The following is a 15142-nucleotide window of genomic DNA, read 5'->3' on the forward strand; positions in this document are numbered from 1 at the left end:
ATGCAAATTTTTGTGTACAAATAATATTTTCGGTTATTGTTACTATTATAACGAACAGAATTTGTCTTTGTATCTTTTCACCACACGGTATGGTACATCGATGAAGCCCGCCAAAGAAATCATACAAGTGTTTCGTCATATCAATTTACACGTTCTATATGATAAAACAGGTTACTGATCGGAACTATTGTTGCGCAATTTATAACTGGACAAATGAAAGCAACGTATGGATTGTATAAGAAAGGACAGAAAAATTAATTTATTTAAGCGTCTACAAAGACTTTAAAGAATATTTTCAATTTCTTCATTAGATATCTGTTTACACTATTTTTCTTGAACTCTTATTAAAGGAAAATACAAAGATAAATAATACCTATCATTTGTCAGTTACGGAAACCGAGTTCAAATTGGATCTACTCTTTTTCTTGATAGAAGCTGGATCGAGTATCTATCACTATAGGATTGATGGATCCGTTTCCTTTTTTGGACCGAATTCACTTTTATCCTGTGTTTCTGGACTGAGACAACGTGTCAGACTCACGTTTCGTGGTATACATTGACAGTGATAGCGGAGCATTGTCTTGTCTGTACAGAAACAATTCTCACGAGTATCTCCGTGCCATTTTGCCGTCTGCTTGTGACACTCCAGTCGTGTAGAATATATACAGGGTGGCCTAAAAACATATGTCCATTAATTATCTTAGAAATCGTTCGATATTCTACCATTAAGATATTACAATTTAATAAATAAACTTAACAATATTCAATGGTAATTAATTAATATTATATTTCCGGGGCTTCGTCTAATGTGAAATTCGAAAAAAGCAGCATCCCTACTCAAGATTAAATTCTGTATTTTGATACGTTCAAGTTTCTTTACACTGAATAAACTATCCTCGGTCGACCACCGGATAAAAGTTGATTCCACTCACATTTCATACGCCCCCAGAGGGATAGTACACCTTACGTAATGCAACCAGTCTTCGGATGGACGTCCACTACGTCGCGTCTATTTACGCATACGGTTATTTACTAGCAGCTTTAACGTGATATAAATTCCTAGTGATGTTACGTAAATACGATAGAATGCTAAATGTTAATCATTTCTTATTAGCCTCATTCTAATACTTTCACTCTGTCTTCGTAATTATACTCGTGTACTCAGTACACGTTCTTACTTCTTACAGCCAAATGGTGGATTCAGTTGCGATTAGACAAAATATTGGGGTTCATGAAACTAAAGCATTTTCTATCTTCACTTCGATTCAGAACTTGTGCATTAGGCTGCTGAATTTATTACTCATTTAATTGCTCCGTTCTTGACTAATTACTGAGTACACACACATGTTTATCGTATTTATATAACTCGTATACCCAGTCATATAAAAATATGGAATTTATACAATTACTATATGACTGTCCTAAGTCGTTTTTCCTGAATGTCATTATTTTCATGCAAATCTTTAGTGAATTTTAACGAAGTACATATTTATTCATTTCTTTTATGTAATTTCTATAGTCGTATTAACTGTGAACTAACTACTTAAAAAGTGTGATAATTTATATAAAAGAAGAGTTCACGTGAAATATAAAAGTGCTTAATCGTAACGTTCATCATCGGTCAATGTAATATTTTTCAAAGAAAAAACACTGACTTATAAATGTATATAAAGCGGACAATAAATTATTGAAAGTATGCGAAGAAAAGTACGTCAGACAAGACTATGTTGGAATAAATTAACGAATTCTTACTAGACGAAAGATCATCAAAGGAATTTAGTTGGATCGAATAGGTGTAACGAGTTTTACAGTTTTTGGGATTCACAGTGGGTCGCTCATTAACGATTCACTCGTCCCTGCTCTGTAAACAGTTAAACAATTAAGACAAGTATAAATAATCCTCGTTGAAAACCATCCTTCAACAACAGTGCGTCGCCAACGACTGGAGAATCCATTTCTGCCAGGTTGAATAGTTGAAAAGTTAAAATAATGTCACCAACGGAAAGGACGCCATTGACCAGGCCATCGGATGTGCCAAGTTACGTCGAGTTTTCATCTCTGCTACGAAATCGAAGAATGAGAGTTCGCCAATTACAATGCTGCGTTTGCGCAACTTTCATGTGAGTATTAAACGTAAACAATCCATCCTTGCTCCATTGATTTTAATAACAAAGATAATCTATACTATTGTGCAGGGTAGGCAACCATTGTCTTTGTATTTCCGAGTTAATAAATTTCCTAGTTATTCTTGGCAATAGGCTAGAAATTAATTACACCGTAACAGGGACGTCATACGGGGACAGTAGAAAATAGCAATTCGTTCCTGGTATATTGAAGTGTAATGGCGCGATACAGCGAAGCATTAACTACATCCTCACCGCATGTCACTCTATTTATTGCGAAAAGTACTTTACGGTGCTTTGCGGTTCTCGCGCTCGTCGACGTTACCATCACGTTACGTATTACCAAGGTACAGGTCGACCCGAATAAGAAGAAAGCGAATCTTTTCGTTAGGGAAATTTATGGTAATCGCCATTACGTTGAGGACCGAGTGCGACTTTACGAAGGGAAGCACAGAAGCCGGGAGCCAGAAAAATAGAGAAGAAAGTATACCCGTGGAAAGAAAGAGCGTAAAGCACAGTCCGCATGGAACTGCATTTTAAAAGGGAGTTTCTTTTTTTAATTTCAAGCAAAAAGGCATATGGGCGTTATTTAGCTTTTGAATACATGACAAAATGGAAGCGCTCGTATATGTGTATAGTATACGTAACGTAACTATATTATGCATCGCTGCTATTAAAACTGGTCGACCCATAGCTCCATTAATGATTCACGTTGTTTTACCATTTTATAAATGAAAGAAAAATTCCTCCCACTCGTATGGTTTACGTAAGAATATTGCCTGCTTCAGTGGCATTCAATATGTTGCAATGCAGTAGCCATTTAACACGCCGTTTCTGCACAACATGTCTACCGAGAAGACACCGTTGACGAATTTGTCATCCAGAACGACTCCTTGTCCCTTTTACGTAGACAATGGCGTGCATCCATTTTACACACGTCGTAGAAAGGAACGACAACTTCAGTGTCTGACGTTTCTCCTCGTTGTGTAAGTTGCTTTTTTTTTCCCATCGATCGATCCTTCGCGTGCGAATTCACTAATGGAGTTTGGAACTTCATGTTTTTAGCAATTAATTAAAAGTTCATTTGCGTTGGCTCGTTATTCCCTGGTAAATTTTTTTTCCCCTAGTAGCCATTCATAAATTATGTTTTATGCCATCGCATTTAATTCTGAAATCTGGGAAATATTTAACGAGAGCGAATTCCGTTGAATTTGGAACTGTACATTCTTGGTTGACGGTTATTAGGAGAAAATCACATAGCAACGATCACACACGAAGTCTCTTTCTGCCATATCGATTCACAATTTATGTTTTATGCAATCGTGTTTTATTATGAAATACAGAAAATATTTAACGAGTTGCGTTGAATTTGAAAATGTATATATATGGTTAACATTTATTAGAAGGAAGTCATATGGCATTGGTCGTACATTACGTTAACCATGAAGAGTGACGTCACGTTTAGCTACATGTCACATTATCATAACAAGATATGAATGATAAACGTAATTGGAAATCACAAGGATGGATTTACGTCTGGTCCTTATCCCCCTTTGCCATATATGATAATAGATATCCTATATTTCCAATTTCGAAATTAAAAGATATCGCAATATAACCTACACTCACGGACAACACTTTTTACTTCACATACTAATTCCTTTTCAGAGTCATTTTTGTGATGGCCCTTGTAGCCTCGGTCAGCTACTCCATGCGGAGCAGCAATGCAGTAACGAACGTGTCAGCAACTAGTGGCGCAGCAACGAATCTTCTTAAATCAGTATGGGTAACTTCGTTCACGAAGCTAGTTGACATGGATGAATCATCATCCGACGCCTTGACTGATGAGGAACTCCAGGATGGAATTATAGCAGGGAAACAGGCAATCGAGGAACGTCGTGTTGCTGACGAGGCAGCAACGCCGTTATCGGGTCCGTCGCCAAATTCCAGGCATCAGTACGCAGTGAGCACCAGCGTTCGGGCTGGTGAATTAGCTCTGATCGGGGTTGGTGAACTGGCAGCAACGAAGAAAATCGAAGAAGTCAGGATCCTTGCTGGGAAGAGCTTCCCCGTCGGTACTGCCCTCCAAGCGGATTGGATACCAACCGATACCTGCAGAGAGTTCTCAAGGATAAATTGCACCAGTGGTATATATAGGACATTTGACGGAACTTGTAATCATCCTGAGCAAAAAGGTGCATCCTTGACGGCCTTCAAGAGGATACTTCCGCCGGATTACGCGGATGGAATAAACGCGCCGAGGAAGGGGAAGCTCGGGAAGGAACTTCCTTCGGCGAGGGAAGTCAGCTTGCTAGTTCATCCACCTTCTCCTAGTACAAATCCGTCTTTCACCGTGATGCTGGCTGTTTTTGGACAGTTTCTGGATCATGATATCACTGCCACGGCCATCAGTCAGGGTCAAAATGGCAGTAGTCTTTCTTGTTGCCCTCCATCGAATGGACATCCTGAATGCTTCCCTGTAGAGGTTGGTCCAGGAGATCCTGTATACGATATCGCTGGAAGTTCCTGCATGGAGTTTGTCAGATCTGCATCTGCGCCTCAGTGTAAAATTGGACCTCGTCAGCAATTGAACCAGGTTACATAGTATTCTCAACAGAATATTCTGTGAGAATTATTTTTTTTTAAATTAACATGAACTCATTATTTTGAACTTACAGGTCAGTGCATTTATCGATGGCTCTGCTATCTACGGCCCTGATGTATCCACATCCAGGGATCTTCGCTCAGGTGTTGGTGGTCTTCTCAGGATGCAGACTACATCTGACAATAGAACTTTACTACCTGCCAGTACCAATCTTGGGGACGGATGTAACAGAGAATTGGAGTTTGCACGTGGTCGTTATTGCTTCGCCACTGGGGACGGCAGGGCCAACGAGAATCTTCACTTGACCACCATGCATCTTTTGTGGGCGAGACAGCACAATAGGATAGCAAAAATTTTTGCGGATATGAATCCTTTCTGGGACGATGAGAAACTCTACCAAGAGACGCGACGCGTTATTGGTGCTCAACTTCAGCACATTACTTATCGGGAATTTATTCCTATTATCTTGGGAGAGCGCGAGACCATTCTTCGAAATTTGAAACCATTAACGTCTGGTTATCGAGGAAACTATAATTCTGAGGTGGATCCTTCGATTGCTAATAATTTTGCAGCTGCAGCATTCAGATTCGCTCATACTCTTCTTCCTGGTCTGATGAGGGTTACGGATGCTGAGAAAGGAACTTCGTCTTATCTCGAACTTCACAGGATGCTCTTTAATCCTTACAGCCTCTATTTCAAAGGCGGTGTCGAAAGTTCAATCAACTCAGCGACCTCGAATGTCATTCAGAAAACCTCGACTCACGTTACATCTCAGCTCACTAGACACCTGTTCGAAGACCCCATGGGTAACGTCTCAGTTCCTTGCGGTCTCGACTTGGTGTCCTTGAATATTCAGCGGGGACGAGATCACGGTTTACCTGGATACACCAAGTGGAGAGAATTTTGTGGTCTTAGTAAGCCAGCCACCTTCTTGGATCTCTCTGATCAATTGGATTCTGAGGCTCTGGATCAAATTTCAAAATTGTATCGATACGTTGATGATATTGATTTATATACGGGGGCTCTGGCTGAACTACCAGCATCTGATGGTCTACTGGGACCTACCTTCACCTGTCTGATCTCACATCAGTTCGTTAGACTTCAGCAAGGCGATCGTTACTGGTACGAGACACCAGATCAGCCACACTCCTTTACCGAAGGTAATTCAATAAGATATTTGTCTCGTCATTGTAGTCTTTTACTAAGAAGGCTATTTTAACCTTATGTCTTGTTGTTTCAGGGCAACTTAAGGAAGTGCGCAAGAGTTCACTGGCTAAATTGATCTGTGATTGCTCGGATGAAGTCACTGAAATACAACCTGAAGTCATGCGTTCAATCGGGGTGGATAACCCTATGTTATCCTGTGAAGATATTCCTGGTCCTTCTTTGAATCCGTGGAAAGATACTTCTTTCACGTTATCTTTGACGGGCTCACCTGTCTTTGTGGACTGGATGAATTTTAAAAATGATATCAATGATACTGTTCAGGGTATCATTTCCGTGTTTGGAGTTAACAAGCCTCCACCTGGAAGTGCCGATTGGCTTTCGGTTCAAGATATGATGAACAAATCTTTTGCCGAGCTTAGAGATCAGTTAGCAGGTTTACATCCAAAACCAAAACTTGCTTCTGATTTGAAATTACCTCAGTATGCGGAAGTGCAAAAGTTTATGAACGACTCTCTTAAAGATGCCGAAGATCATGCGTTACGGTTAGGCAATGAAACAGCTGTAATCGATGACTGGATCAGTTTTAAAGCCAACATTATGAAATCTGTGAATGATACTGTAAATAGCATTAAAGGAAGTATACCCAGTACAGTAGATTGGCTGGCGTTCAAAGAAAATATAAAAAGTCAATTCGCTGACATTAAGAGTCAATTAGCTGGCATCAAAGTGAAGCCAGTTTTAAAAGTATCAGATAATCCGACTGACACGGCTGATTGGACCCAATTAAAAATTGATATCATTAAATCTGTTAATGATGCTGTTGATTCTATTAAGATTAATATGCCACCGCCTAACGATCCAGCTTGGGCCACATTTATGAGTAAGATTAAAGATCAATTTGCTTCTATCAAAGATCGTATCCCAACTGCGAAAGGGAATTTGAAAATATCAGCTGACAGCAGTGCTGCAATGGATGATTGGATATCATTTAAGAATAATATTATAACATCTTTAAGCGATACTATTATGGCAATTAAAGATAATATGCCACCACCAGGTGATCCTGCCTGGATCACTTTCAGGGACAAGATCAAAGATCAATTCGCTGGTATCAAGAATGGAATTCCAATAATGAGACCAAGTGTACCTGTTGAAAGTATGACAGATTCCGCCATTACGGTACTGGATGATTGGATAAATTTTAAAAATGAAATTATAAATTCGGTTGATGTCGCCGTTCAGAAGATTAAAGACAACATGCCACCTCCTGGTGATCCAACTTGGGCAACCTACAGGAATCAAGTTACAGCAGAATTTGTTGATTTGAAAAACAAGATTCCGGTTTCAAAAACTAAACCAGCCCTCAAAGCGACCCCAGTAGCGGTTTTTGATTGGATAGGTTTAAAGAATAAGATCAACAAAACTGTCAGTGATCTAATAGATAATGTAAATTCTGGAACACTCGCGCCAGGCGATCCAAAATGGGTGGAATTTCGTGATTACATAAACAAGTCCTTCTCAGATCTGCAGAACGACGTGATTGCTCTCAGACCGAAACCATCGGGAGTGAAGTTACTGGAATTGAAGAGTGATTGGCTGGAGTTTAAAAATGAAATTAATAAAAGTTTGACCACTGCCATCGACCATATTAAAGTACGTTCTGCCCTCTCGGGAGACGCAGCGCGGATGTCCTTTGGAGACACCGTCAAAGATCAATTTGCGGATATAAAGAACGAAATTGCGACTATAAAGGCAGAATGGTTATCGAAGGTTCAGGCAGACGAGAGTAAAGGATATAAGCCGGATAAAGCGAAGATCAAGGACGTCGTGCCCGTAAACGTTCTGCCACAGGATCTCCAGTCGCTACGGGCATTTAAGGATTTCACAAACAACTCGTTTTCTGAAATCAAACGTAATATCGCAGCGTTTAAGCCAGATCCTACGACTCCTGTTATACCAGAAGCGGAATGGCTCGATTTCAAGAACGAACTTAACGCTACCCTAATGGATTTAATAAAAATCACAAATCACACTGATCCTACCGCCTGGCTGAATTTCAAAGCCTCGATGTCGAAGTACTTTACGGATCTGAAAAATGAAATAATTTCATTACAAAATATTACAAAATTACAAGACGACGCTGCAGGAGGGGGGAAAAAGCCTAAAACCAAGACTAAAAGTAAGGTGTCCAAAAACAAAGTTATTAATAAGGACAATTCAACAAAGGGAATTGATGATTTCGACTGGGACGACTTTCAGGCTCAAATTTCCATGACTGTTAATAATCTTTTCAATGATGTCAGTTTGAGCGTGCCTTCTTCGAATGATCCAAAATCTGGTAGTCTACAACAGGCTTTAGTTGAAGCTCGTGATAAATTTGAAAATCTGAATCCCGCTCCCATTCTGAAAGCTGTACCGGACGCACCGACCGATTGGGCACGTTTTATGCGTAGCATAAATAAGACGATTTCTGATGTGGTTACCGAAATTCAAGATCTTAAACCTTCAGTGGATGATCCCAGTATGGACGAGTATGAGGATTCTGTACATAATATGTTCGATGAGCTCCAAGATATTATTCAGGGGAAGCGGGATGAAATTGAGAATCTCGCATCCTCATCCTCACCATTAATATCAGTAGATTTTCTTCCTTATGGAAATAGATTAATATTAATTCTGACACTCAGCGTTATTAAAATATTTTTACATTAGGTTGTTGATGGAATTATTTTTTACATTTTCATTTTTCTATGAACACTTGACAATGATTCCTTTATGAACATTATAAATGCTTTGTTCGAACGCATATATATACATATTTATACTATATAAATATTGTCTGACAATGATTTTACAAATTATTAATTTTAGTTATAAGTGGGTATAAATGTATGAGAGAATAATTTAATTGAGATATCTTAGGAGCTTCAAACAATGTGCTATTTTTTACAAGCATTTCTTTTTCAATACGATTAAACACTAATAAAATGGTGTTTGAAAACGAATGGAATACTTTTTTTAAATGCAATACAGATTAAAGCTTCTGTTATAACGGCAATGACAGTTTTATTATTACATACATAGATTTATCATATACAAAACTATTCCGAATGCATTTACTAGTCTGTTTTTACATAATAATAATCTACAACATCGTTTTCAATGATGTAACGACGAAAGCATACTTTACGAATAAATAACACATTCACCTTGAAATCTTATGGATCAGTGGAAATTATTTGCTTACTCCCACACATGTCAAATCCATTATTAAATTAAAAAAAAGAAAAATTTCTGTTTCTTTCAAATAAAAATGATAAGTTTTGATAGCATAACATTTTAATGAAATCCATACTAATGAACTACACGTGTCACATAGAATACTTAATTAAAAAAAAAACTGTATAACGAACTATAGTTTCATACTGCTAAACTCAACAAAAGTGCGGTACCACGTTTTATCCACAAATCCGAACCTTCAGTGCCTGCTTTGAGATCAACAGCTACAACATACGCCGGACGACCCTGAGCTCCGCACCTTTGCGGATAGTAGTAACAAGGACAGTTATACAACCCTGCGAAAGTAACGTGCAATGTAAGAGGCAAGCTATAAAATTATAGCGGTAGTGTAACGAAGTAAATGGAATTGCTGCATCGTTGCACGAGATAAGCCAACCTAACTCATAAACCTAACCTAACTAAAATGAAACTGAAGCAAATTTTGCAAAAATAAAAAGTATTTAGAAAAACTATAAAATTGTAGTTGCAGATTAATAAAAAAAATTAAGTTACCTCTGGTCCTTTTCTTCAGCTGTTCCATTGGTCTAAAATATATAACTGGCATATTGCACACAAGCTGCATCGGTGCCGGTTCTATTAGTAGACTATGTTTCTTATCCCATCCGGCACCTTCAAGAAACATCGATCGAATATATACGCCATCCTATGGGAACGGATAGTTGAGAAATGTGAAGAGTTGCTATATATGGCGATTCTGTAGGTCCTTTAGGAAAGTTAATTACGTAAAAGACTCACGGCGGGTGGTTCGACTATAGCGGAATCCTCAACTGTGAAGACAGTAAACTCCCAGGACAACGAATCAATCGATATATTCCAGAGTCTGGCGGAAGTCTGAAGGACAGCAGTGAGAAATCCCGTGGGGAAAGTGTAAGCGGCCAACCAGAATAGCAATGGCGGTCGAATGGTTTCCGCCCATTTCGCAAAGTGCTCGATTCGACTTATGAGATCTCTAGTCCACGAGCCGAGAAGTTTCAGGGACGGATAAGCTGTAAGCCATAGGGATGGCACTCGCCCCTCGTACATGCATGTAAATATATCCTCGAGTTCGGCAGACATCAAAACTAAACCCTTGATTCCGCGTTGAAGATCTTCCAGGCTGGAACGTGTCTTTACCAAGAGACTGTTATAACGTTGTATTTCCTGTAGGAGGACAACATCCAAAGGAGTCTTAACGGGCCCAATTAATCTTTCTGTGGTCTCATAATCAATTATATTTGGTATTTTTGACGCAATGTCCCCAGCCAGTTGCATGACCTAAAAATTGGTATGACAAGTCATTTGATTGTTTGAATATATTTTTATTATACAGAAAGTGCTGTACCTTATCCTCCTTGTTTGTTTCCTCATCACTGGATACTGCTTGAATCTGTAAACTCATGAGTGTCTGAAACATGCTCCTGGTCTCGGTTATGAGAGACGTGATGTCAGCATTGGGATGCTGACCAAAGGCTTCCGGTCTATCGGTATTTGGAAGCATCGTAATGAAGTCCCGGTAGGATTCAAGAGAGCCATCGCGGGGTACGTAATAAGTTGGTAAAGACGATAGCCTGTAATTGAATACGACGAGGACGTCGTCGGTGAAGTATTGCTGAACGTAGGTCATCAGTAAGCGACGGTCCCAGTCATCAGTTACATGGCCACCGTAACATACGCCAGCTATTAGATATTTAAGAGAGTCCCACGGAGTCTCGGGATATTCGTCCAGGTAAACCTGAAGAAGATTCTCAGACACTTCAAAGTCTGAATCGTTGAAGCTATATATGACGTTCCATCCTAGCTGCTGGAACTTTTTACGCTCTAAAAGGACAGCGTGAAAGAAGACCAGAGTGTAGAGAAGTTTTTTATACTTGGCTTTAGCCAGACACATGTCGAATTGCGTTTCGCTTATTAAACCATAGAGGCGTTTCATATTGGCCTTAAGCCCCTTTGGCGGTTCGGTCGTCATTTTTATCCCAGCCTGTAGAATCGATATCGGGAACTCTGGCGTTGGGCTTGAGCTTAACCATAACCTGCATGAAAGGAGCTTTTTCATAAAATGTTAAAAGCTTTTGACTGGCCCGTGAATCGACGCGGTATTAGAAGTGCGTAATGAAATTGGGAAATAAGATTGATACGTTTTTTCTCAAATATCAAAAAGTTTGTTGTTAATAACTACGTAATGAATGACTCAAATATTCCCTTTGGCAATGGTAACTCCGTAATAGAATTGCAGTTGGATTAAGGGCACCGAGTTAGATTTGTTAATTTTACACGGAACTGCTCTTTGCCGCTAAACCTGAGAATGTCCCTTTAAGCTACCTAAACTTTGGATGTAGTGTTCTGCTGCTCCCCAGTGTTTCCACAATTTTATCCAATTTTGGCATCCAACTGAGTGATAGGTGACAATTGGCTAGGAATACCCAGGATCCTTCCTTGGCACCAACTTGTATCATTCTATGCTCAGTGAAACAGTAATACTTTAGTCTTTGGCTATGTGTCGACATTTTGATATTGATCTGTCTCAGATCAAAGAGAAGCGTTACCTTGTGGCTATTGGTGCTTGACCTTGTCCCAACGATAAAGCCATGAACTTGTCCATCATATCTTGACTGTCAGCCAATTGCATCAAAGCACTAGTGGGATCAACTCCAGGTGACAGAACAAATATCAATGGATTTTGGGCGACAGAATCTTCTAGTACAGCCTTTACGTCTAGTACAGGTGGTTCCACAAAACGTTGACCCAGATTGTGTACGATAAATGTTGTTAGACAGAATGTTATTCTGTCGCTACGACAACTTCTTATGAATAGCATTTTTTGAAATTCGTTACAATTATCTTCCCATTCGGCTATCAAGTGAATCGTTTCCGGCTCGGTGTGTATATACCTGAAAGTGTAAATATTTGAGGCTTGTATCTATGCATATGAAAATTATGATAAGAGATACACGGGCCATACCAAGAGTGCCAGTCTCGCGGAAATTGCTCGAATGATACTGCAACACCATGAAATCCTGGAAGTTTGTCAAGCTCCGTTATGTTGTCCCAGGTCTCATCCGGAAGCCACGGGACCGGCTTGTCCGGTTGGTTCTCTCTGTCCAGGACGATTCCACCTTTCAGGAGAAAGTTATATTCTCCTTGGATCACTTTCCCCTCAGCCTCCATTATTTTTATACACATGTGAAACGAGAAGAGTAGTTTATGCTGCTCGAAGAGGCCTCGACACGTGTTCCTTTAGGGTAATTAATATCATCATAAATATATAATTATACATATATTATTTAACGAACAATATAATTTACACGCAGCAACTCATAATTAAACCAATATAATTTATTGGTTACCACGTAATACTCGTTAACGTAAATTATTGATGTAAATTTAGTCATACTTATTATGGATATAATATATGCAAATATTGCTTAGAAATAAAAAACTTTTTTAATTATCAAATTTTGCATCAAGTTTTTAGGAACCGTACGATACAAAAATATGAATAAATATTCCTTGATATTAATTGATCTGATTTACAAAGTTCCACACTTACCTATATAGAGCGTATGTATGGTAGTCATTTAGAGTATCAATTCTGTCAGCTAATTTTGAATTCTTAGGACTTTTATCAATGGATATCATAAAAAGAGCAATATACGCATCCAAAGAAAATTGATACATCGGATCAATAAGGCTCATATCATTAAGTACAAAAAAGAGAATAGAGGCTCGTTTTGAGCAAGGTCTATATCCTTCGCGAGCCAGATCAATTTCCTTTTCCGTTTCCTCAGATATCACCAATGATTCCTGAACCGAAATGGATGTACTCTTCGATGTTTGCAGGGTGTTCAATAGATCTAAATCGTCCAATAGAGAGCCACTGGTTACGCTCAGAAGACTGAAAAATATAATGTTGAGAGAACAGTCGTTCTAAATGGAACAATACGTGGGGTGTAAAGAAGCATACTAGAGGATTCGGTCCTCAAGGTCTTTTAAAGTTCGTTTTCCAGAGGCGATGGTCACAACGAGGGTATCTTTTTGTTCTTCCAATCGAGGCTTTTCTTTGCGCACCACTATACCAAGAAGCTGAGCTTCCAGACCTAAGGACATTGCGAAAACAGTTTGATTGCCGTGCTCCGTTTCAATTGTCTCGTGAACGTGTTAGCCACCTTGTTCTTTTATGGCGAAATTGCACAGGGTGGTTTTTGTCGATACCTCTGGAGCATAATGTGGATTCGCCAACTTAGTGGTGATGAATAACCGAAATTTTGCATTGTACGTTATCACCTTGTCGTTGAATTTTATCATTACTTGATCACCTGTAGAACGTATTATCATTTTTATTTATAAGTAATTCTTTGACGAGAATGAGAATTATTTTTAGCTTTTCGAAAAATCTCAGTCTTATAGATAGTCAATTATTTTTATATGTTATATCACTTGTTTATACGAACCTGTTTTAATAAAGGCTTTTTGAAGAATTGGATTTAATGATGGGTCCAGTGTCTCGCCCACGTTTTGTAGTAGAATAGGCTTACCGAATTGTATCGCATTTTCAAGGGATTTCATAAAATCTGGTTGGCCAAAATCTATGACCTTGAGTTCCTGGATATAAAATGAAAATATTTTAATTTGGGAAAAGTACGTGATCTGTAGATCGTTTTAGAACACGAAATTGAGAATAAGGGAAACTAAGAGATTCACGATATTATTATCAGAAGGCGTAATGATGTACGTTTCTCGACTCCATATTTTTGATCCATTTCACTGCTTGACATTGAGGATCGATAACTAATGGCCAGCGTGTTCCTCTCGTTATTATAATTCCATTTTCCGTACTAAATCCATCGGATGGCAAGCCTTGAATATTCCACTCTCTAATGGTAGTAGGATCACTCAGGAATTCTTTGACATCCAAATTCGGGGAGGAAGGAATTTCTTTGTCACGTACCTTTAAGTATTTTTGAATCAAATTTTTTGAAGTATTAAAAACAGGAAGAATTAAAGATAACTAATGTGTATATCGATATTTATTATAGAATTAGTGTGCTAATTATTTACTATTTGGAAAGTAAATCGCGACGAAATTTCCTATACAGATTATTTACACTGAAGAACGAGTAATAACATTCAATCTCTATACGAGCTTAAGGTCATATCTGGCAGTAGATTGAATGAAATTAAATTTAATTAGTATTTAATCAACAGAAAGCGTGATAGAGTGAATTTCTGCAATATTCTTTCATTCTAGTAATGAATTTTTTTTTTGACGTCAAACCTTTGTAGCGACCATGACACTTTCTCGACAAGAAACATTATTACATTCGCCATCAACTACATTTAATACGTAATATAGCGAAGGACCAGCATTCCAACGTACGTCAACCTAATTCGCAACGATAAATAACGCAAAACGTTTGCCCGCAATAAGCATTATTACCGTCGACGTTCAGCACGCGTTTCTTTATTCTCAGAGGCCACAGTACTTGCTAAATACTTAATGAAAAAGTGTCAGACACGCGGCAGTTGTTGTAAATGCGAAAGCGGCAAAAACTTTTAAGCAAACCCGCAACCGCAACCATCTCTCTTGTGCTCATTAATTCTCTCTTATCGCTTACCTCCTTGATCCAGATATCGACTAGAGCTTCCCTGTAATTAGATACGAAAGGTCCCAGGTAGGAAACAAAGGCTGTCGATATCAAACAATCTCCAGGGAGCCAATCAAAATATTCATCAAGCGATTTCACCGTCAGTTCCCATCGTATTTTTTCGCCGGAGAGACCGTCTACCAACATGGCCGCACGTTCCAATTTCAGTTTCAGCAATTCCGCCTAGAGACATGTAAAATTAACGAAATACTCGAGGCAATTTAAACTCGTGGAAGGTCTCCCGATTTCTAAAGTAACTTCGAACGGTTTCTGGCCGGACTTCGCTTTGCTTCCAGAAATTATGAAATTCACGAGAAGGTGCCCCC

The 15142-nt window shown here is 38.8% G+C and overlaps 2 protein-coding genes across 3 annotated transcripts in view; one reads left to right on the top strand and one right to left on the bottom strand.

The window, feature by feature from the left end:
- The first annotated feature begins 1967 nt into the window (after positions 1 to 1967).
- Positions 1968 to 9111, top strand: LOC107267540. 2 transcript variants are annotated; one of them, XM_025084864.1, is made up of 4 exons: positions 1968 to 2120; positions 3792 to 4719; positions 4802 to 5888; positions 5969 to 9111. In XM_025084864.1, the coding sequence occupies exons 1-4, from the start codon at positions 1990 to 1992 to the stop codon at positions 8605 to 8607; spliced, it is 4785 nt and encodes a 1594-aa protein (XP_024940632.1). In that variant the 5' UTR covers positions 1968 to 1989; the 3' UTR covers positions 8608 to 9111. The 2 variants fall into 2 exon arrangements, with proteins under 2 accessions (XP_024940632.1, XP_015594875.1); XM_015739389.2 differs by lacking the exon at positions 1968 to 2120 and adding an exon at positions 2220 to 3109.
- A 24-nt stretch (positions 9112 to 9135) lies between these two features.
- Positions 9136 to 15142, bottom strand: part of LOC107267505 (dynein heavy chain 2, axonemal) — a 26465-nt gene continuing 20458 nt past the window's right edge. The window contains exons 49-61 of the mRNA XM_025084874.1: positions 14787 to 14999; positions 13904 to 14119; positions 13623 to 13773; positions 13338 to 13487; positions 13136 to 13268; positions 12722 to 13066; positions 12134 to 12406; positions 11718 to 12062; positions 11494 to 11628; positions 10517 to 11204; positions 9931 to 10449; positions 9688 to 9838; positions 9136 to 9470 (exon numbers count right to left, since the gene is read on the bottom strand). Of these exons, the coding sequence (XP_024940642.1) occupies positions 9316 to 9470; positions 9688 to 9838; positions 9931 to 10449; positions 10517 to 11204; positions 11494 to 11628; positions 11718 to 12062; positions 12134 to 12406; positions 12722 to 13066; positions 13136 to 13268; positions 13338 to 13487; positions 13623 to 13773; positions 13904 to 14119; positions 14787 to 14999 (3474 nt within the window). The 3' untranslated portion in view covers positions 9136 to 9315. The remainder of the gene's footprint in view (positions 9471 to 9687; positions 9839 to 9930; positions 10450 to 10516; positions 11205 to 11493; positions 11629 to 11717; positions 12063 to 12133; positions 12407 to 12721; positions 13067 to 13135; positions 13269 to 13337; positions 13488 to 13622; positions 13774 to 13903; positions 14120 to 14786; positions 15000 to 15142) is intronic.

Source organism: Cephus cinctus, unplaced genomic scaffold, assembly GCF_000341935.2.
Source record: "Cephus cinctus unplaced genomic scaffold, Ccin1 Ccin1_scaffold0407, whole genome shotgun sequence".
NCBI lineage: Eukaryota > Metazoa > Arthropoda > Insecta > Hymenoptera > Cephidae > Cephus > Cephus cinctus.

Coding starts and splice junctions, on each gene's coding strand:
- LOC107267540 (XM_015739389.2), top strand. CDS start 2,967: ATGTCTACCGAGAAGACACCGTTGACGAATTTGTCATCCAGAACGACT. Junction 3,110..3,791: donor CTGACGTTTCTCCTCGTTGT/GTAAGTTGCTTT, acceptor ATTCCTTTTCAG/AGTCATTTTTGTGATGGCCC. Junction 5,889..5,968: donor GCCACACTCCTTTACCGAAG/GTAATTCAATAA, acceptor TTGTTGTTTCAG/GGCAACTTAAGGAAGTGCGC.